The sequence below is a fragment of the Ranitomeya variabilis genome, chromosome 3, assembly GCF_051348905.1.
Source record: "Ranitomeya variabilis isolate aRanVar5 chromosome 3, aRanVar5.hap1, whole genome shotgun sequence".
Classification (NCBI taxonomy): domain Eukaryota; kingdom Metazoa; phylum Chordata; class Amphibia; order Anura; family Dendrobatidae; genus Ranitomeya; species Ranitomeya variabilis.
This window is the reverse complement of record NC_135234.1, coordinates 641,597,627-641,619,998: the sequence shown is the minus strand read 5'-3', so window position 1 is coordinate 641,619,998 and position 22,372 is coordinate 641,597,627. Positions and strand designations below refer to the sequence as shown.

Here is a 22,372-nt window from a genome sequence, read left to right as displayed (position 1 = left end):
AACCCCTTAAAAACATCAGTTACTTATTCAAATCTGTGAAAATGGGCCGTTTGCCCACTTTGATGCCAGTTCTGGTGCCCAGAACCCATTTGGGCCAGGCTGTAGGGACCTGGGTTTGATGCAGGGCATCACTGTCTGTGTATTTTAAGTGTCAGATCAGTGGCCCAAAGTCATTTAACCCCATGAAAACATCAGTTACTTACTCAAATGGCCAAAATTGACTGCCCACTTTGATGCCAGTTCTGATGCCCAGAACCCATTTGGGCCAGGCTGGAGATAACTGGTTTTGATGTGGGGCACCCTGTTCTATATGTCTGCATATGTCTGTGAGATCAGTGGCAAAAAGGCATTTAACCCTTTCTTCAACACTCTTTGGTGCCCACTTTGATGCCCATTTTTGTGCCAGTTTTATTTTTTTGAATCTGTTTTTAAGTGTATTCACATCAGGGCACCTCACTGCATTGTTTGTTATTATTGTGATGCTTAGTTTTTGTTGTTAAACCTATAAAAAACAGAAAAGAAAAAAATGCCGAATAAGAAACTGTCGAATAAGAAACCAAATTTAGCTCCGAACAAGAAACTGAACGAATAAGAAACCAACTTCAGCCTCGTGTGAGTGTGTGTATGCATTATAGTGTATGTGTGTGTATGCATTATATTGTGTGTGAGTGTGTATGCATTATAGTGTGTGTATGACTTATAGTGTGAGTGTGTGTATACATTACAGTGTGTGTGCATTATAGCGTGTGTGTATGCATTATATTGTGTGTGAGTGTGTGTATGCATCATAGTGTGTGTATGCCTTATAGTGTGTGTGTGTGTGTGTGTACATTACAGTGTGTATGCATTATAGTGTATGTGTGTGTATGCAATATAGTGTATGTGTGAGTGTGTGTGTGTGCATTATAGTGTGTGTGCATGCATTATAGTGTGTGTGAATGTGTGTATACATTACAGTGTGTGTGCATTATAGTGTGTGTGTGTGTCTGCTGCACGATACTGTGTGTGGGGGGACTGCACTATACTGTGTGGGGGCTGCATTAGACTTTGTGTTTGGGGGTCTGCATTATACTGTGTGTGGGGGACTGCACTATACTGTGTGTGGGGGCTGCATTATACTGTGTGTTGGGGGCTGCATTATACGGTTTGTGGGGTGATGCATTCTACAGTGTGGGGGGCTACATTATACTGTGTGTATGGGGGTCTGCATTATACAGTGTGGGGGGTGCTGCACTATTGTGTGTGTGTTTGTGGGGAGCTGCATTATGCTGGGTGCATGGGGGCTGCATTACACTACACTATGTGTGTGGGGCTGCATTACACTCTGAGGATGATACATTATACTCTGAGGGCGCTACATTAAATTCTTAGGGGCCTGCATTATACTCTGAAGTGGCTGCATTACACTGTGTGTGGGGGGCTGCATTATACTGGGAGTGTGTGGGGGCTGCATTATACTGTGTGTTTGTGGGGGGTTGGATTATACCGTGGGCGGGGGGCTGCATTATAGTGTGTGTAGGACTGCATTATACTCTGAGGGGGCTGCTTTATACTCTGGGGGCTATATTATACTCTGAGGGGGCTGCATTATACTTTGTGTGGGGGGCTCCATTATACTGTTTGTGGGGGGCTGCATTATACTCTGATGGGCTGCATTATGCTCTATGACGGGACTACAATATTCTCTGAGGGGGCTGCACTATTCTTTGAGGGGGCTGCATTATGCTCTATGAGGGGAGTACATTATATTCTATGAGGTGGCTGCATTATACTCTGAGGGGAGCTGCATTATACTTTGAGCGGGGCTGCAGTATATTCTGAGGTGGGCTGCATTATACTCTATCAAGGGCCATGGGGAGTGAATTTTACTATATGTACTATATGGGACCTGCGTTATACTGTATCAAGGACTATCTGTTCCAATCATTCTTCCTCAGCCGGAGTAAAGGTAGGTGCACACGGTCAGTAAACGATGCGGGTTGTACACTGTGCACTTGTGCAGTTTCCAGATGTTACAGCATAGTGGATGGGATTTCAAGAAATCCCATGCCCACTAAGCATGCACAGACGCCCATGGTTCACTTGCAAAGAAGGACATGCGGCTAGTCTCTCCAGACCGCAGCATATCTATTTATCTTGCGGAGGCGCGAGTCTCCTCAAGATAAATTTCACCCATACAATGTATTGGGACATGGCGATTCCGCACGGTTCAATGAAGATGTGCGGATTCAACTGCGTTCAATAGCCGGCATCGCTTAGGATGCAGCGGACACGTGTGCATATACCCTAAGGAGGTTGGGAAACAAGCGTCGAAACGACTTCAATATTGTTGATCATGCTCGTTTAGCGGCCTGAACTTAGCGTTTGTAAATACAACAGAAATGTTTCTGTGTGATGGTGCAATATGTGAGCATTTGGGGCCCCACTTTAAACTTTTGCCCAGGCCCCACTTTGTCTAAAACAGACCATGAGCGCTGCTGTTACGGTAGTCATCCAAATATATACAGTATATATGCTCTTTCGCAATAGTTTCTGGATTAACTTCTGTCCTCACTGTGTTGGCATAAAGAAGAAGAGAATATTTTTTAATATAAAACAGAAAAGAAATAGATACAAAACATACAGTATATCATAAGGTTTAAAACTAGATATAATATGGAAATGTAGTCAGATAAAAACTGCACTCACTTTAGGATACAAAGTACATGTTTATTTAAGATAGAAATAGTATGGTTAGTGATGAGCGAATGTGCATGTTCGGGTGTAATCCTAGTATCTTGGGCGTGCTCGGTAATATGTTCCAATCCCTGCGGCTGCATGATTCGTGGCTGTTAGACAGCAGCAACACATGCAGGGATGGTCTGTTTGTTAGTGAATCCCTGCATGTGTTGCTGCTGTCTAACAGCCGCGAATCATGCAGCTACAGGGAATCGAACATATTATTCTAGCACACCCAAGATACTCGGATAACACCCGAGCATGCTCGGATAACACAATATCCGAGCACACTCGCTCATCACTAATGGTTATCTTAAAGGGAACCTGTCACATGAAAAAAACACTATTAGCCTGCAGATATTGGGTTAATCTGCAGGTTTGTAGCATTCTGAACCTGCCTGGCGCCAGCACTTAGAGCCCTGCTGCTGGGAGAAAATTACATTTATTTCCCCGAAAATCATGAGGGTAGCGCCGGCGCAGGTTCAGTCACCGCTCTGTGTATAGAGAACGGTGGCTGTAACTGCGCTCCCAGCCCTGACTGACAGCAGTATCAGCATTAGGGCTCCATATCTTCAGTTTAATCGCGTTTTTTGACAAGACAGGTTCCCTTTAATAATTATTAGTAGACATCAGGGATAATTTCATTTTGTTGCAATTTGGTAATTTCATAAATTGCCTGAAAATAACTTCTAAAAAATGTTTAAATATTTATTTATCTTATACACCCAGACCCTCCCTGTTCTGTACTCCTCCTGTGCTGGCTCGGCTCACGCCTGCCTTGCTTGTAATGTGCCTGGAGTCTTTGTAGCATGCACAGTACAAACTTTTAAAAAGACATGACAGGACACAAAATGTTCACTATATAAGAGAAAAATAGCTAAAACACCACTCAAATAGATGCTCTACGAATTCATTTGGCTGTTATTTTTTCAGATTGAAATATTTTGCACATTGAAGATTATTAAGATTTTTGATTACTTCTATATATTATACAGTATTAGCACAGATAAACTCAATGTATCTATGTGAAACAGATCTAGTATGTAGCTGTCAAAGGCATGAAGCAAGTGTTACAAGATCCTTATTTAAAAAAAATTATAAACTGTACCCCTTCTCTGTGAATTTGCATTCATCATTTTCTTTATCAGGTGTTGGCCGCATGAGACAACTGAATAAATTAATATGTAAAAGAAATGGATATTAACTCTTTTTATCTCGGTTATATTTTAGTGACACCTTACTGTTGAATCCATTATGTGGCTCCCTCTGCTGGTGCTGCTGGGTATGATATTCCTATACAGACGATACAGATATAGTCTGATCCTGGAGAATCTCACAGATAAATATGTTTTCATCACGGGATGTGATTCTGGATTTGGGAAATTGTTAACACGGAATCTGGATAAACGTGGAATGAAGGTTTTGGCTGCTTGTCTGACAGCAAAAGGAGCTGAAGACCTAAAGAAGGAAATGTCAAGTAGGGTGCAGACAGTAATTTTAGATGTAACCAGCACCGAAAGTGTTCGTGCCGCTCTTCAGTGGGCATCTGCAATTGTTGGCAACAAAGGTGTGGTTTGATTTGAAATACATCTAGTACATTAATAGAATTGCTTAAAAATGCTGTCTCTTGAAAAATCTTGATGGACACCCACAGAAAACCAAGCACCGTGCTGCGCGTTTCATTTATACATTCATTCATTAAGTCAGTTAGAGCAATCAAACCTCATGGTGGTACATCATGGCAATAAACAGGGTGCAACTGGTCAAAATTACTGTAAAAGGCCTAAAGTTAAAGACGACACATTTCATTTGTATTTTAGGCAAACAAGATATATATATATATATATATATATATATATATATATATATATATATATATATATAATTAACTAATTAATTATTAATATTTATTCCATGGTGCTTTTCAACGTGAGGGGGGGTATACATAATAAAAAACAGGTACAATAATCTTAATCAATACAAGTCACGACTGGTGCAGGAGGAGAGAGGACCCTGCCCACGAGGACTCACCATCTACAAGGGATGGGTGAGGATACAGTAGGTGAGGATAGAGCTGGTCGTATAGCGGTTTGGTGGATCGGTGGTTACTGCAGGTTGTAGGCTTGTCGGAAGAGGTAGGTCTTCAGGTTCCTTTTGGAGATTTCCACAGTAGGCCAGAGTCTGATATGTTGGAGTAGAGAGTTCCAGAAGAGGGGGGAAGCATAAAAGAAATCTTGTATGCGATTGTGGGAAGAAGAGATAAGAGGGGAGTCGAGAAGGAGATCTTGTGAGGATCGGAGGTTGCATGCTGGTAGGTCCCGGGAGACGAGGTCACAGATATATGGAGGAGACAGATTGTGGATGGCTTTGTATGCCATGGTTAGGGTTTTGAGCTGCAGTCTCTGGGTAATGGGGAGTCAGTGAAGGGATTGACAGAGAGGAGAGGCTGGGGAATAGCGGGGGGATAGGTGGATTAGTCGGGCAGCAGAGTTTAAGATAGATCGGAGAGGCGCGAGAGTGTTAGAGGGGAGGCCACACAACAGGAGGTTGCAGTAGTCAAGACAGGAGATGATGAGTGCATGCACTAGAGTTTTTCCAGATTCTAAGTTGAGGAATGTACGGATCTGGGAGATGTTTTTGAGTTGAAGTTGGCAGGAGTTGGAAAGGGCCTGGATATGTGGTTTTAAGGAGAAATCAGAGTCAAGGATTACACCGAGGCAGCGAGTTTGTGGGACTAGGGAGATTGAGTAGCCATTTACTTTAATGGATAGGTTTGTTGGGAGAGTCGAGTGAGATGGGGGAAAGATGAAGAATTCTGTTTTGTCCATGTTAAGTTTTAGAAATCTAACAGAGAAGAAGGATGAAATAGCGGACAGACATTGTGGGATTTTGGTTAGTAGGGAGATGATATCTGGTCCAGAGATGTAGATTTGTGTGCCATAAGCACAGAGGTGATACTGCAAGCCATGAGATTCTATGAGCTGTCCCAGTCCAAAGGTGTAAATGGAGAAGAGCAGGGGCCCTAGGACTGAACTTTGCAGGACTCCAACAGATAGGGGGTGAGGTGAGGAGGTGGTATTTGATGCGATACAAGATAGGGCCAAGTCTGTGATGCCAAGAGATGAGAGGGTCTGTAGTAATAGGGAGTGGTCCACTGTGTCAAAGGCAGATGACAGGTCCAGGAGAAGGAGGACAGAGTAGTGTCGCTTGGTTTTGGCAGTCAGCAGGTCATTGTTGACTTTAGTTAGGGCAGTTTCAGTAGAGTGAAGGGGCCGAAAGCCAGATTGGGAGCAGTCGAAGAGGGAGCAGGAAGAGAGGTGGAAGAAAAGATCAAAATGGACATGTTGTTCCAGTAGTTTTGAGGCAAAGGGGAAAAAGTGATATTGGGTGATAGCTAGATACAGAGGATGGGTCAAGAGATGACTTTTTGAGGATAGGTGTGATTGAGACATGTTTGAAGCATGAGGGGAAAACACCAGTTATTAATGATAGGTTGAAGAGATGGGTTAGAGTTGGGATGAAGACTATGGTGAGGTTTGGGATGAAGTGGGATGGGATCAGGTCAAGTGCACAGATGGTGAGATGTGATCTTGATAGTAGAGTGGAAAGTTGGTCTATAATTGTGGAGAAGATGGTTTTGGAGAAGGGCTGAGTAGTTAGGAATAAGTGTTTTGGGGGTTGTATGCCAAAGCTTTCTCTGTTTGACTGTTTGAATGCAGTGAAGACTTTGTTGGAGTGTGATCTTTTCCATCTCCGCTCAGCAACCCTGGAAGCCTGCCTCAGTTCTTTGGTCAGGCTGGTATGCCAGGGTTGTCTGTTGATTTTGGGAGCTTTGGTATGTGCGAGAGGGGTCCGATTCAAGAGCTGCAGCTATTGTAGTGTTATACAAAGCAGTAGCGGCATCCGCATTGTGTAAGGAACTTATGTCTGTAAGAGGGAGAAGAGATTAAGAAAGTGAGTATAGATTGAGGTGTTTGAGATTTCTGTGATGGTATGCAAGTTTGTGTGGTGGTTTATTGTGGATCTGGAGAGGAGAGGGAAGAGAATGTAAGCAGGTTGTGGTCAGAAAGAGGTAGAGGTGAGTTAGAGAGGTTAGATAGAGAGCACAGGGGGGTGAAGATGGAGTCCAGTGTGTGGCCATCTTTGTGAGTGGCTGCAGAAGACCATTGATTGAGGCCAAATGAGGAAGTGAGAGATAGAAGTTTAGTGGCAGCTGAAAGGGAAGTGTCAATGGGGACGTTGAAGTCACCCATGCTGACAGTGGGGATGTCAGAGGACAGGAAAAGAAGTAGCCAGGTGGTGAAGTGGTCAAAGAAGGTGGTGGCTGGCCATGGGGGCAGTAAATAACAGCCAGTTGGAGGTTGGTGGGGGAGTAGATGCGCACAGAGTGCACCTCAAAGGAAGGGAGGGTAACAGAGGGTGGCAGTGGAATGTGGGTGAAGGAGCAGTTATCTGACAGGAGAAAACATCTCCTCCACCATGCTTGCTGCTGGGGTGGAGTGTGTGTGTGAAAGGTGGAATCCACCATATGAAAGTGCATCTGGAGAGGCTGTGTCAGAGTGGGTGAGCCATGTTTCGGTGATAGCAAGGAAGGATAGTTTGTTAGTAATGAAAAGATCATGGATGTAGGAAAGTTTGTTGCAGACAGAGTGAGCATTCCATAGAGCTCCTGTTAGTGGGACTGGGGAAGTGGGGGCCGGGCGAATGGGTATAAGGTTAGAGAGGTTACGGAAATTTGTGATAGACTGTGGATGGGAGGTAGAAATGACTGTGGGGATGGGTTGAGAAGGGCCTGGATTTGGAGAGATATCGCTGGCAGTGAGGAGGAGCAGAGAAAGTGTTAGCAGGTGGGAGCAGGAGAGGGCATGAGGGGTCTGCCTGTGTTTGGAGACAGAGGATTGTATGTTGAGGAACAGTTCTGAGGAGGAGGTGAGATGGGTGGGGAGGATGGAGGGAGAGATAAACAGTTCTTTACTAGGTGTAGAGATTGGGGGATAGTAGAAAGTGAAGGGTTATAGGGGTCAGAGTGAAGACTAACGGAAACATTGTTTACAGTGAGTAAGAATCCAGTTACCTTCAGTTCCCTTGTGGTTCAATTCTGGATTAATTCTTCTATAACTCCACACACTTCTATGATGCACTTATGTGATGCACTGTGCAGACTGACGTCTTGCAGACGTTTGGTTTGCAATATATTTGCTACAAAGTGCATTCAGGTGTAGAGCAGAGAGGAGCTGTCTGCGCTCATCTTGGTCACATAATTAAGAGTGGACCAGATGCATATGATCAAGCCAAAGTAAACAAGGTCATAAATAACACTGGGGTAAAGCCACTGGGGTAAAGCTGGGGTTAGTTGAAAGACATACCAAGTGAATGCTAGCAGCAGAAGTAAGAAAAGTCAATGTGGAAAAGCTGAGTAACGTAACCAAATTGTTTGCAAGAGACTGAGATATGGGGAAGTCAATGTTGAAAAACTGAGTAACGTACCAAAGTGTTTGCCAGAGGCTGAGGTATGGGAAAGTCAATGTGGAAAAGCTGGGTAACGTACCTGTAGGAAGAATAGAGAAATGCACATGTTGATTAGAGTGCGATTGCAGCAGAGGGCAGGTTACAGTCTGCATACATCATATTAAATTCTATATTAAATATACACTGCTCAAAAAAATTAAGGGAACACTTAAACAACAGAATATAACTCAAAGTAAATCAAACTTCGGTGAAATCAAACTGTCCACTTAGGAAGCAACACTGTTTGATAATCAATTTCATATGCTGTTGTGCAAATGGAATAGACAACATATGGAAATTATTGGCAATTATCAAGACATACTCAATAAAGGAGTGGTTCTGCAGGTGGGAACAACAGTTCACATCTCAGTACCAATGCTTTCTGGTTGATGTTTTGGTCACTTTTGAATGTTGGTTGTGCTTTCATACTCGTGGTAGCATGAGACGGACTCTACAACCCACACAAGTGGCTCAGGTAGAGCAGCTCATCCAGGATGGCACATCAATGCGAGCTGTGGCAGAAAGGTTTGCGGTGTCTGTCAGCGTAGTGTCCAGAGGCTGGTGACACTCCCAGGAGGCAGGCCAGTACACCAGGAAAAGTGGAGGGGGCCGTAGGAGGGCAACAAACCAGCAGCATGACCGCTACCTCAGCCTTTGTGCAAGGAGGAACAGGAGGAGTACTGCCAGAGCCCTGCAAAATGACCTCCAGCAGGCCACAAATGTGCATGTGTCTGCACAAATGGTTAGAAACCGACTCCATGAGGATGGTCTGAATGCCTGACATCCACAAATGAGGGTTGTGATCACAGCCCAACACCATGTAGGACACTTGGTATTTGCCACAGAACACCAGGATTGGCAAATTCACCACTGGCACCCTGTGCTCTTCACAGATGAAAGCAGGTTCACACTGAGCACATGTGACAGACGTGACAGAGTCTGGGGTCACTGTGGAGAGCGATCTGCTGCCTGCAACATCCTTCAGCATGACCAGTTTGGCAGTGGGTCAGTAATGGTGTGGGTTGACACTTCTTTGGAGGGCCGCACAGCCCTGCATGTGCTCGCCATAGGTAGCCTAACTGCCATTAGGTACCGAGATGAGATCCTCAGACCCCTTGTGAGACCATATGCTGATGCGGTTGGCCCTGGGTTCCTCCTAATGCAGGACAAAGCCAGATTTCATGTGGCTGGAGTGAGCACCACAGACTGTCCAGTAGTTGGCGGATGCTTTAGTCCAGGTCTGGGAGGAGATCCCTCAGAAGACCATCCGCCGCCTCATGAGGAGCATGCTCAGGCGTTGTAGGGAGGTCATACAGGCACGTGGATGCCACACACACTACTGAGCATCATTTCCTTTTTGTGAGGCGTTTCCACTGAAGTTGGATCAGCCTGTAGCTTAATTTTTCACTTTGATTTTGAGCATCATTCCAACTCCAGACGTCCGTGGGATATTAGTTGTGATTTACGTGGATAATTTTTAGGTTTTATTGTTCTCAACACATTCCACTATGTAATGAATAAAGATTTACAACTGGAATATTTCATTCAGTGATATCTAGGATGTGGGATTTTCGTGTTCCCTTTATTTTTTTGAGCAGTGTATATTTTTTTTCATCTTTTACATTTTAATAATTAAAAAAGAAAAATGAAATGGGCCAATGTAAAAGTATGGACATAGTAGCACCCCCTTTTGAAAGGATCACAGCTTGTAAATGCTTTTTCTAGCCAGACAAGAGGCTTTCAGGTCTTGTTTGAGGGATTTTCATCCATTCTTCCATGGAAAATTCTTCCTGTTCTGTGAGATTCCTGGGTCGTCTTGCAGGCACCGCTATTTTGAGGTCACTAAAATTTTGCTTGGTCTTCCAGACCTTTTATTGACCTCCACTTTTCCTGTTAACTGCCATTTCTTAATTACATTCAGAACTGAGGAAAGGGCCTCTTGAAAAAGGTTAGCTATCTTCTTATAGCCTTCTCCGGTTTTGTGAGCCTCCATCATTTTCATTATCAGAGTGCTGGGCAGCTGCTTAGAAGACCCTATGGCTGCTGTTTTTTGCCACAAGGTTAGAGGAGGCTGGGTATTTATAAAGCTGGGACCACATCACCTTGCATCACCTGGCCTTTCCTAACGATGGTAGTGAACAAGCCATAACCCTAGCAGGCTTATTAGGCCGGCATCACACTCAGCGTAGGGAAATACAGTCCGTATTTTACATGCATAGTACGCTGAAATGATCCCAAAACAGTGATCCGTATGTCATCAGGCAGGGTGCGGCAGCGTAAGTGTGTGTGTCAGTGACACACATATAGTGTATATATATATATATATATATATATATATATATATATATATATATTTATATTTAATACAGAGATAGATAGCAGAAAAGCCGGTAATTGAATTGCCGGATTTTGCAATCTCCTTCCAAAACCCGACATGATATGAGACATGGTTTACATACAGTAAACCATTTCATATCCCTTATTTTTTTTACATATTCCTTACTATGTGTGCAAACTTTAGGGGCTCTAGCTGTTAAAATAAAGGGTTAATTCATGGAAAAAACTGGCGTGGGCTCCCGAGCAATTTTCTCCGCCAGAGTGGGAAAGCCAGTGAGTGAGAGCAGATATTAATAGCCTAGAGAGGGACCATGGTTATTGCCCCCCCCCCCCCTGGCTAAAAACATCTGCCCCCCGAATTTTTCAGAATATTTTCTCACGCTAGAGTTCATATGAGTTGATACCAGCAGGGGGTGCAGCACCGCAAGTCTAGGTAGCTACGTTCCCCTGCTTTCAATTAATTCCCCAGATTTTACAGTCAGGAGCACAGCTGCATTAGCAGAGCTCCTGGCTGTAAAATTTTTTAACCCCTCCAGATGGATTTACAGCATGGGACGTGACTGAGTGCCGGAAAGGTATGGGATATTGTTGCTTTTTTTTTTTTCTTTTACAGAACGAGGGTCACCATTTGGATTAAGAGTATAATAAACTATTACAACACCCTGTGTCTTTATTTCAATAAAATACTTTGTTCCTAATGTGTGTGTGTTTCATTAACCATTTACTACTCTAGGATTAATAATGGATAGGTGTCTTATTGACACCTCTCCGTTATTAACCAGGCTTACTGTCACCTTACAATAGCAAGGTGGCATTAACCCTTTATTACACCATATCTCACCACTACAGGGCAGTGGGAAGAGAGAGGCTAAGTGCCAGAATAGGCACATCTTACAGGTGTGCCTGTTCTGGGGTGGCTGGGGGCAGATGTTTTTAGCCAGAGGGGGCAATAACCATGGTCCCTCTCTAGGCTATTAATATCTGCCCTCAGTCACTGGCTTTCCCACTCTGGCGGAGAAAATTGCCCACGCCAGTTTTTTCCATGAATTAACCCTTTATTTTAACAGCTAGAGCCCCCAAATTTTGCACACACACTCTACTAACATTAGTAGTGAGGAATATGCAAAAAAAAAAATAAGGGATATGAAATGGTTTACTGTATGTAAACCATGTCTCATATCCTGTCGGGTTTGATAAGGCGATAGCAAAAGCCGGTAATTGAATTACCGGCTTTTATGCTATCTAGCGCTGTATTAAATATAAATATATATATATGTGTCTCAATGACATATATATATACACTCACCGGCCACTTTATTAGGTACACCATGCTAGTAACGGGTTGGACCCCCTTTTGCCTTCAGAACTGCCTCAATTCTTCGTGGCATAGATTCAACAAGGTGCTGGAAGCATTCCTCAGAGATTTTGGTCCATATTGACATGATGGCATCACACAGTTGCCGCAGATTTGTCGGCTGCACATCCCAAAGATGCTCCATACAAGGCAGGATGGATCCATGCTTTCATGTTGTTTACGCCAAATTCTGACCCTACCATCCGAATGTCGCAGCAGAAATCGAGACTCATCAGACCAAGCAACGTTTTTCCAATCTTCTACTGTCCAATTTCGATGAGCTTGGACAAATTGTAGCCTCAGTTTCCTGTTCTTAGCTGAAAGGAGTGGTACCCGGTGTGGTCTTCTGCTGCTGTAGCCCATCTGCCTCAAAGTTCGACGCACTGTGCGTTCAGAGATGCTCTTAGGCCTACCTTGGTTGTAACGGGTGGCGATTTGAGTCACTGTTGCCTTTCTATCAGCTCGAACCAGTCTGCCCATTCTCCTCTGACCTCTGGCATCAACAAGGCATTTCCGCCCACAGAACTGCCGCTCACTGGATTTTTTTTCTTTTTCGGACCATTCTCTGTAAACCCTAGAGATGGTTGTGCGTGAAAATCCCAGTAGATCAGCAGTTTCTGAAATACTCAGACCAGCCCTTCTGGCACCAACAACCATGCCACGTTCAAAGGCACTCAAATCACCTTTCTTCCCCATACTGATGCTCGGTTTGAACTGCAGGAGATTGTCTTGACCATGTCTACATGCCTAAATGCACTGAGTTGCCGCCATGTGATTGGCTGATTAGAAATTAAGTGTTAACAAGAAGTTAGACAGGTGTACCTAATAAAGTGGCCGGTGAGTGTATATATATATATATATATATATATATATATATATATATATATATATACCTACACCATGTGTAGACATTTATTCTATCTATTCTATTCTAACCTGTCAGTGTGATTTTACTGTACACAGCACTGAATTGCTGGCTTTTCTATAGAACACCGCTGCGTATTTCTCGCAAGTCACACTGATGGTCCATGTGTAATCCTTTTTTTTCTCGCCCCCATACACTTTCATTGGCAGATTTTTTGCTCAATACGCTGACAAACACAGCATGCTGCGATTTTCTACGCCCATAAAATACAGCTGAGAAATATACGGCAGATAGGAGCTGCCCCATAGAGAATCATTGGTCCGTGTGCAATGCGTAGCTTTTGCGCCTCTCATACGTCCGTAAAACTCTCTAGTGTGATGCCGGCCTTAAGGTCTAAAACCTTGGTCAAAGTTATCTGAGTACATGAATCTCCAAGGGTGCACAAACTTTTGCATTGGCCCATTTTCCTTTTTGTAATTTTTAAAATGTAAAAAATTTCAATGTATTTTTTTGCCTGAAATACAAAGGAAATGTGTAATCGTTCACTTTAGCCCTTTTAGAGATCATTTCATCTTCAACATGCTTAACTGTTCACAATAATAATAATAATTTTGACCAGGGGTGCCCAAACTTTTACATGCCAATGTATATATCCCAATTTTATTTTGAATGTGCTGGCATTCTTTTGGGGTGTGTGGATGTTTGCACTTTTTAATTCCCCAAAACTCTGTAACCAGAAGTCTACATATTATCTAAGTAATTATTATTATGGTTTGAGAAACTTGTAGGCTATGTGCACATGTTGCGGATTTGCTGGGGCTCCGCATCGTTTTTTTCCATGCAGAAACGCTGCAGATCTGCAAGTGATTTACAGTACAATGTAAATCAATAGAAAAAAAATGGCTGTGCTAAAATTCCGCACGGAAAATGCTGCGGATCAAAAGAAGGAGCATGTCATTTATTTGTGCGGATCTGCAGCGTTTTTGTACCCATTCTATTACAAAAATCCGCAGGGGTAAAAACGCATGAAATCCGCAGTAAATCCGCACAAAATCCACATAAAAAACGCATCAAATCCACACCTGCGTTTTCTGCCAAGAGACGCAGAATCCGCACAAAAAATTCCAGAGACAAATCCTTATAGTGCTTTGAGGGGTCTGCAGTATTTTTATCACAATGAAGCATGCTCTTGGTATGAAATTTTTCAGGTATTTCTCTCAATAGGTTTTCCTTAAAGTACTTAAAAGATAGAAAATAAAAGAACATCATCACATATGCATGTGGATATGACATAAAACCATTTGAAAAGCATTAAAAGCAACAAAGTGTGGTGAAGGTGACCTTTTTTGAAACTTGTGTAATATCCAAGTTGAAAGACTTCATCTGCCAAGTAACACATTATAAAACATGCAAACTAAACCCTTGTGTTATGTGTATGGTATAAGACAGCATAATCTCAACAGTTTTCACCTGACCTCAAAAGTATGATATATAAAAAATATGCACAACCCTCCTGGTGTCATGTAAAAAAAATAATCACATTTTGAATTTCAGGACATTTTTCCATCTTTAATGTCACCCACAATCTGTACAGACCTTTTGAAAAACAAGTGGTAATTTTTGTGTCACAAAGGTGAAACTTGACTCCCATGATCAGGAATGCCTACAACCTGTATTTTGGCTGCAGAGTAGAAGATCAGAACAAGAGTTGGGTTCCACACATATGCTGCAATAGATGTGCATCACGTCTTACCCAGTGGTTGCATGAGAAGAGGCAATCTATGTCATTTGCAGTCCCAATGATCAGGAGAATGCAAACCAATCACTCTACCCATTGCTATTTCTGCATGGTCCCTCCCATTAGGAAAGAAGTTTCAAGGAAGAAGAAGAAGAAGTGGACTTTACAGTATGCAAACATTCCATCTGCAACACGCCCAGTACCACATACAGAAGAACTACGAGTTCCAAAAGCACCAGAAACGTTTTGAGTCGAGTCAAGTGAGGAAGAAGATGGCACTTGGTGTCATGAAGCATCTTCCTCTCATGACCCAGACTTTCTGTCAACAACCTCAACTAAATCACATCAAAGTGAACTGTGCGATCTTGTTAGAGATACAATGTCAATGGTGCTAATGGAAACTGAGGACAGCTACTGGTGGGACCAGCGATTAGGCGCCCATCTTCTGAATAGATGATACGTTTTGATCATGTAAACACTCTTTTGACTACTTAACTTAGCACCATGTGATAAAAGTAAAGCTGCATTGTAAATGCTCATTTGTCCTGCAGCAACAGCTGATCATGTGAGGTCTCTAAGTAAGGATCACCTTCCTTGAGTAGTGTTGACAGGAATACTTTAGGACACACAAGTTTGCACACAACATCTTTTTCAGGCAGATTTTGCCGTGAAAGCCAACCAGACAGCGCTAAAAAGAATTAGCATATGCATCTGTATGTAAAAAAGGACTTGCTGACCATACGTTCAGGCTTTTGAACATCTTTTAACTAGAGATGAGCGGTGTTCGAGTCAAACTGTTCGCTAATTTCAAATTTGAGCTGTTTTGGGCGGTGTTCGAATCATTCCACGAACTCGAACAATTTGCTTAAAATTCGGCTGTTCGAGTTTCTGTTCGATAACTGTTCGTTCCCCAAAAGCCTAACTTGATTTTCACATTAAAACTGTTTATCAATGTTAATAGACTGTTTCAGTGTATAGTGTTCCGGGGGCGGGCGGGGGATAGATCTGTGCTGAAATACTGCCTATCTCCTTTTTTTTTTTTTTTCCCGCATTTACAGTTGGGCGGTGCAGTCTCTCAGCCTACCAGGAGTAGTGTTGAGCGATACCGTCCGATACTTGAAAGTATCGGTATCGGATAGTATCGGCCGATACCCGTAAAGTATCGGATATCGCCGATACCGATACCCGATACCAATACAAGTCAATGGGACACCAAGTATAAGAAGGTATCCTGATGGTTCCCAGGGTCTGAAGGAGAGGAAACTCTCCTTCAGGCCCTGGGATCCATATTAATGTGTAAAATAAAGAATTAAAATAAAAAATATTGATATACTCACCTCTCCGGAGGCCCCTGCACCTCATCGCTGTTAACCGACAGCCTTCTTTGCTTAAAATGAGCGCGTTTAGGGCCTTCCATGACGTCACGGCTTCTGATTGGCGTGTGCCGCTCATGTGACCGCCAGGCGACCAATCAGAAGCCGTGACGTCATGGAAGGTGCTGAACGCACTCATTTTAAGCAAAGCAGGCTGCCGGTTACTACCAGGGCACGTCAGAGGGTGAGTATATCCCTATTTTTTAATTTAATTCTTTATTTTTTACATGGATATGGATCCCAGGGCCTGAAGGAGAGTCTCCTCTCCTCCAGACCCTGGGAACCATACACTGGGAACTTCCGATTCCGATTCCCGATACCACAAAAGTATCGGATCTCGGTATCGGAATTCCGATACCGCAAGTATCGGCCGATACCCGATACTTGCGGTATCGGAATGCTCAACACTAATCAGGAGTACACACATACACAGCAATGTGCATGCGATGCACACAAGCAAGTGCATGTGTCATTGGCTGTGTATGTCACATGTCCTTGCCCTATAAGAACCAGCCATTTTCCCCATCGCCACCATTTCCTCACTGCTGCAGCTTAGTGTTAGACGGCTCCGCTGCTGCTGTGGGCACTATACAGTCTAAGAGTGTTTTTTGCAAGCAAATTTAGATAGGTTTAGGGAGTCGGGAACCGGGACTAGTTGTAATATCAGCCCTTTTCAGGGTAGGTTACAGCAGTTCATAGCACTGTTTGCCAGGCAGGTCTGTGCCAGTGCTGCTCAAGTGTTTGTCACAGCATTTGGCGTAATCTAGCTCAGCCAATCCTTTTTGGGCTAGTAGCATTGTCTGGTAGTCATCTGAGTAGCCCGCCTGTGAAGCTAGCTACACCACCCGGGGAATCTAAATTTTTACTGCATCAAACCCAGTAAATCGTTTTGGGCTTAGTAGCAGTGTCTGCACGTCAGCGGAGTAGCCCGCCTGTGAAGCTACATCACCTGTGTATCTAAATGTTTACTGCATCTAACCCCGTAAATCGTTGAGGGCCTAGTACCACAGTTTGGCCACTCAGCCTTGCTCGGTTTCCATCCATCGTTTTTTGTGCCAAAAACTACAGAGTTGACAATTAGTAAAGCACCAAAATGAGTGGCAAAAGGCCTGCTGCTGATGGAAAAGGGAATAGGTGTGTTGGAAAGGGAAAAAAGGTTGTGTCCGTGGGGTAGGTGGTAAAGCAACAGTAACATCTGCAGAAGAAACACCATCTTTCAGCCAAAGTAAGATGTCTACTTCTTTTCGTGGACAATCTGATACGATCCCTTTCTTACAACCATCGCTACGAGCATCACTACAAATTCCAGATGAGGCACAAAAACAGCAGGTGCTTGAACGGATATCAAGTGCTTCTTCAAGTGGGCTCTCTGTTATGGTCCAGTGGTAGGACCTCAAAACTGACCTGACACATATGACCAGAATATAGGACAAGATCTGGGGATGTGGCAGCTATACTGACCGCAATCCTGATCCTATCCACACACACTAAAGGCAGCCGTGGAGCGTTCCTAAAATCCTAGATGCCACGTTCACAGCCTGAGAAACTGACTACCCCTAGAGAGAAAGCAAAGACCTCACTTGCCTCAGAGAAATAACCCCAAAGTTATAGATAGCCCCCACAAATAATAACGGTGAGTTAAGGGGAAAAGACAAACGTAGAAATGAAACAGGTTAAGCAAATGAGGCCCGCTAATACTAGATAGACAGAAAATAGATAGGAGTCTGTGCGGTCAGTACAAAAACTATCAAAAATAAACCACGCAGAGAATGCAAGAACCCCCACGCCGACTCACGATGTGAGGGGCGCTCTCTGCACCCCAGAACTAACCAGCCAGCAAAAAATCACATAAAAGCAAGCTGGACTGAACTCATTATATACTGAGAAACGTTTTCAAGGAAATAATGAGCAAACAAACTTAGCTTCTCCAGCAGGAGACTGGTCACAAGGAATATTCAGGAGAACTCAGAAACAGGACTGAATACACCGACAGCAGGCAACAAATGAAGGGCCAGGTGAATTAAATAGGCCCAGCATAGCAGGAAATGAATCAGCAGAGCCCAGCCAAGACCAGCCATATCGCTAAAGGCCACCAGAGGGAGCCCTAGAACAAACTCACACAGTACCGCTCATGACCACAGGAGGGAGCCCGAGAACGGAATTCACAACAGCTCTCCTCCACCTCAACTTCAACATCACAAATACTCCAGTCCTCAGAGGTGTCACCCCAATCGCACTTGCTTCCTCACAGCTCCCAAGTCTCCAGCCGCCCGTCTGAGTATGGGGTAACACAGATGGTTGAGTCTGCAGAGCTGTTTACTCATACTATAGCCTGGGAATCATAGGCCTGTTCCAAAGCTTCAGTGTCTGCTAGTCAGCAGAGTAGCCCAACCATGAAGCAAGCTACACTGCCTGTTTATGTAATTACCAATTTTTAACTGCATCTAGCCCAGGCAATACTTTGGGCCTAGTAGCAGTGTCTGCTACTCAGCAGAGTACCCCACCCATGAAGCAAGCTACACTGCCTGTTTATCTAATTACTCATTTTTAACTGCATCTAGCCCAGGAAATCCTTTTGGGCCTAGTAGCAGTTTCTGCTACTGGGCAGAGTAGGCCACCCATGAAGCAAGCTACACCGCCTGTTTATCTAAGTACTAATTTTTAAATGCATCTAGCCCAGGCAATACTTTGGGCCTAGTAGCAGTTTCTGCTACTCATCAGAGTACCCCACCCATGAAGCAAGCTACACCGCCTGTTTATCTAAGCACTAATTTTTTGCTGCATCTAGCCCAGGCAATACTTTGGGCCTAGTAGCAGTTTCTGCTGCTCAGCAGAGTAGCCCACCCATGAAGCAAGCTACACCGCCTGTTAATCTAATTACTAATTTTTAACTGCATCTAGCCCAGGCAATACTTTGGGCCTAGTAGCAGTTTCTGCTACTCATCAGAGTACCCCACCCATGAAGCAAGCTACACCACCTGTTTATCTAAGCACTAATTTTTAACTGCATCTAGCCCAGGCAATACTTTGGGCCTAGTAGCAGATTCTGCTACTCAGCAGAGTAGCCCACCCATGAAGCAAGCTACACCGCCTGTTTATCTAATTACTAATTTTTAACTGCATCTAGCCCAGGAAATCCTTTTGGGCCTAGTAGCAGTTTCCGCTACTCAGCAGAGTACCCCACCCATGAAGCAAGCTACACCGCCTTCTTCCTTTCTCAATCTAACCCCTCAGCTTTGGGGTGTCCGCTCTCCCTTCAGCTCTCTCTTTCTCACAGGTGGACTACAGCATGTATTGATAAATAAACTCATGCACTGCCTTAGTATTAGCGGTGCTCAGGTGGGTTCCAACACCATAACCATATATAAATAAACCTGGCACTCAACTTTCTTATCTGGAGATTTATTTTATTGTCAGCAATAGACAGACTAGCGGTGGACACCGTGTCGGTCACACCATCCCCGCACGGGCTTTGCCTAGCCAGCCGTTTACAGACTTATACTCTGCATCTTCATGGAAATTATCATTCATTTGCCTACACGGGCACATTCTTCTCCAAACCTCTGCATAGCACGTAACTGAGGAAGGTCCAGTTTGAGACCGAAACGTTTTGTTGTTGCTGACAATAAAATAAATCTCCAGATAAGAAAGTTGAGTGCCAGGTTTATTTATATACAGCATGTATTCACACTGTGGCAAATCTTTTGGGCCCAGGCATAAGAAGTCATCGAGGTAATGGAAAATATGTGCCCCCTTAGAAACGTCCATGGCGACCCATTCGAGGAAGCAACTAAACGCCTCAAATAGTGAGCAAGATATGGAGCACCCCATGGGCAAACAGCGATCTATGTAGCATGCTCCTTCACAGAAGCAGCCCAATAGGCGGACACTATTCGGAGGCACAGGTAGTAACTGGAACGCCCCCTCAATGTCTGTTTTGGCCATTAGGGTGCCCCTTCCAAACTTCTTGACCCACCTGATTGCCTCGTCAAAGGAGGTACAGTATATAGTACTGTACTTGGTTCCACGTCGATGTTGTCGTTTACTGACCTGCCCCTTGGATATGACAAATGGTGGATTAGTCTGAATGTATTGGGTTCCTTTTTTGGCACGACTCCCAATGGGGATACCACTACGTCTTCTAAGGAAAGCGATCTGAATGGACCCGACATTCTACCTAAAGATATTTCTTTTTTTAAATTTTTTGTCACGACGTCTGGGTGTTGGTAGGCTGATTTTAGATTTTTACTCCAGCCTTTCTTGATTTTAGAAGGGCATGACATGCCTATATCTGTGTCTCCTCCTCCTTTTACTCCTCCATGTCTTTTATTTTCGCATGACTATATGTACTTCTGACTTTTCCATGTGTTTGTTGTGTCTTCTGAGCAGTTAGTCAGGTTTTGGACACCTTTTAAGGTGTTTTCTATGTGTTTTCTATGTGTTTGTATGTGTTTGTGTTTGCCTGCCATTGGTTTCAATGGGGTTCGACGGTGTTCGTCGAACGTTCGAAGAACATTCGTCGAACACGCCCCAATTCGACGAACCAAACCGTACTCGAACTCTAGGGGGATGGCTCAACACTACTTTGAGGGTATGTGCACACGTCAGGATTTTGTCAGGATTTTGTCAGGATTTTGTCAGGATTTTTCATCAGGTTTTGTAGCCAAAACCAGGAGTGGGTGATAACTGCAGAAGTGGTGCATATGTTTCCTTTATACTTTTCCTCTAATTGTTCCACTCCTGGTTTTGGCTACAAATCCTGATGAAAAATCCTGACAAAATCCTGACAAAATCCTGACGTGTGCACATACCCTGAACCACTTCACTCTTCAAAAAATGCCAATTGATTAAAAAAACGATGTTTTCACCTTGGAACTGTACTTCACAATAGAAGTCAATTTGAAAGCTCAAAAGATGTCTGTAAGATACATGGGAGTCTTTTGGAGCAATTTGTCATTGCTAGCAATAACTTCACTATTCACTATTCATTGGAGTGAAAAAAAAGACAAAAAAAGCAAAAAAGATTTCACAGTAGTCATAGTAACCCCCCTCCCCCCCCAAAAAAAAAAAAATGAAAAAATACAAAAAAGACCCGTCAGGAAGCTCTGGCTTGAAAAACTCTTCTGCTTGCAAACACACCGCATTTGCCTGAGTTTTAAATGGCATTGTGTGGACTTACCCTTAGGCCTCATTTACACATCAGTATTTTTGTGACATTGTTTAATCAGTATTTTTATGCTAAAACAAGGTGTGTCTCCAAAACACAGAACTGGTGTCAATCTTTGAGTTATAGTTTTTTATGTGTAATTACAGTTTTTCTGTCTAATTTCTGCTCCTCGAATACAAACACTGATGCAAAATACTGACGTGTGAATGGTGCCTTATGGAGAATTCCATAGCGTTTCTGTTTTAAAAAGCCCAGAACTTATATATAAATCTAACATCAGATATTCTTTGTCTGCAGGACTCTGGGGCATTGTGAACAATGCAGGAATTAGTGTCCCAAGTAGCGCTACTGAATGGATGACAAGAAAGGACTTCTTTAAAGTCATAAATGTGAACCTACTGGGAGTTGTTGATGTGACCATCCACTTCTTACCCTTGATCCGGAAAGCTCGAGGACGAGTAGTGAATGTATCCAGTGTAGGAGGAAGGTTAACTGTAAATGCTGGCGGTTACTGCATTTCCAAGTATGGCGTAGAATCATTTTCAGACTCTCTCAGGTTAGTCATATTAACTGTGCCAAACATGTTTTGCTCTCTGCTTTCTCTTTTACCTTGAATCTTTTAAAATAAATCTGTAAAATGTGTGATTATTAGTGGTGAGCGAGTGTACTCGTTACTCGGGTTTTCCGAGCATGCTCAGGTGTTCTCCGAGTAGCTTGGGCGTGCTCGTAGATTATGTTTGTGTCCCAGCAGCTGCATGATTTGCCGCTGTTAGACAACCTGAACATATGTGCGGCACCCCAGGGTCCTGATCATCGCAGTAGTATTGCTTTCCTCTCGGGGAGAGTAATGCTACATTTGGAGGCAATGAAGGATAACTGCATCCAGGTATCACAAACATGCAACAAATTTCACGCTCCAGGCCACCAGGGGGAGCTCCTGCTCCTATTTATTAGGTCACTCCCCACATAGGTAAAACTGGTCGCCTGTAGGGAAAGTCAGTCAGTTGCTGGCTGAGCTCCGCTCAGTTAGTTGGTACCTGGCATGGGTGGGATCCTGTCAGAGAACGAAGGAGAAGGACACAGAGCTGTGCATGCCCTCAGAGCTGCAGCTCCTAGAAAGAGACACACAGAAGGCAGAACTGTATTGCAGCGAACATGAAGGAAGTCATAGCAAAGGAGTGGATACCAGAAGGGGACCAGCCCTACACAGGTTGCCTCCTTCTGAGGCGCAGAAGCCCGGTAGCCAGGATACCGAGGGAGTAACGACCTTTATGCCTTGCTCCTGAGACCGGCAGGTCAGCTAATATCACTT

General features: G+C 43.7%; 1 protein-coding gene across 2 annotated transcripts in view; it reads left to right on the top strand.

The window, feature by feature from the left end:
* Positions 1 to 22,372, top strand: part of LOC143816808 (retinol dehydrogenase 7-like) — a 62,132-nt gene that overhangs the window by 30,534 nt on the left and 9,226 nt on the right. For both annotated transcript variants that reach the window (XM_077297667.1, XM_077297666.1), the window contains exons 2-3: positions 3,949 to 4,285; positions 21,358 to 21,616. In XM_077297667.1, coding sequence (XP_077153782.1) covers positions 3,973 to 4,285; positions 21,358 to 21,616 — 572 coding nt within the window. In that variant the 5' untranslated portion in view covers positions 3,949 to 3,972. The remainder of the gene's footprint in view (positions 1 to 3,948; positions 4,286 to 21,357; positions 21,617 to 22,372) is intronic.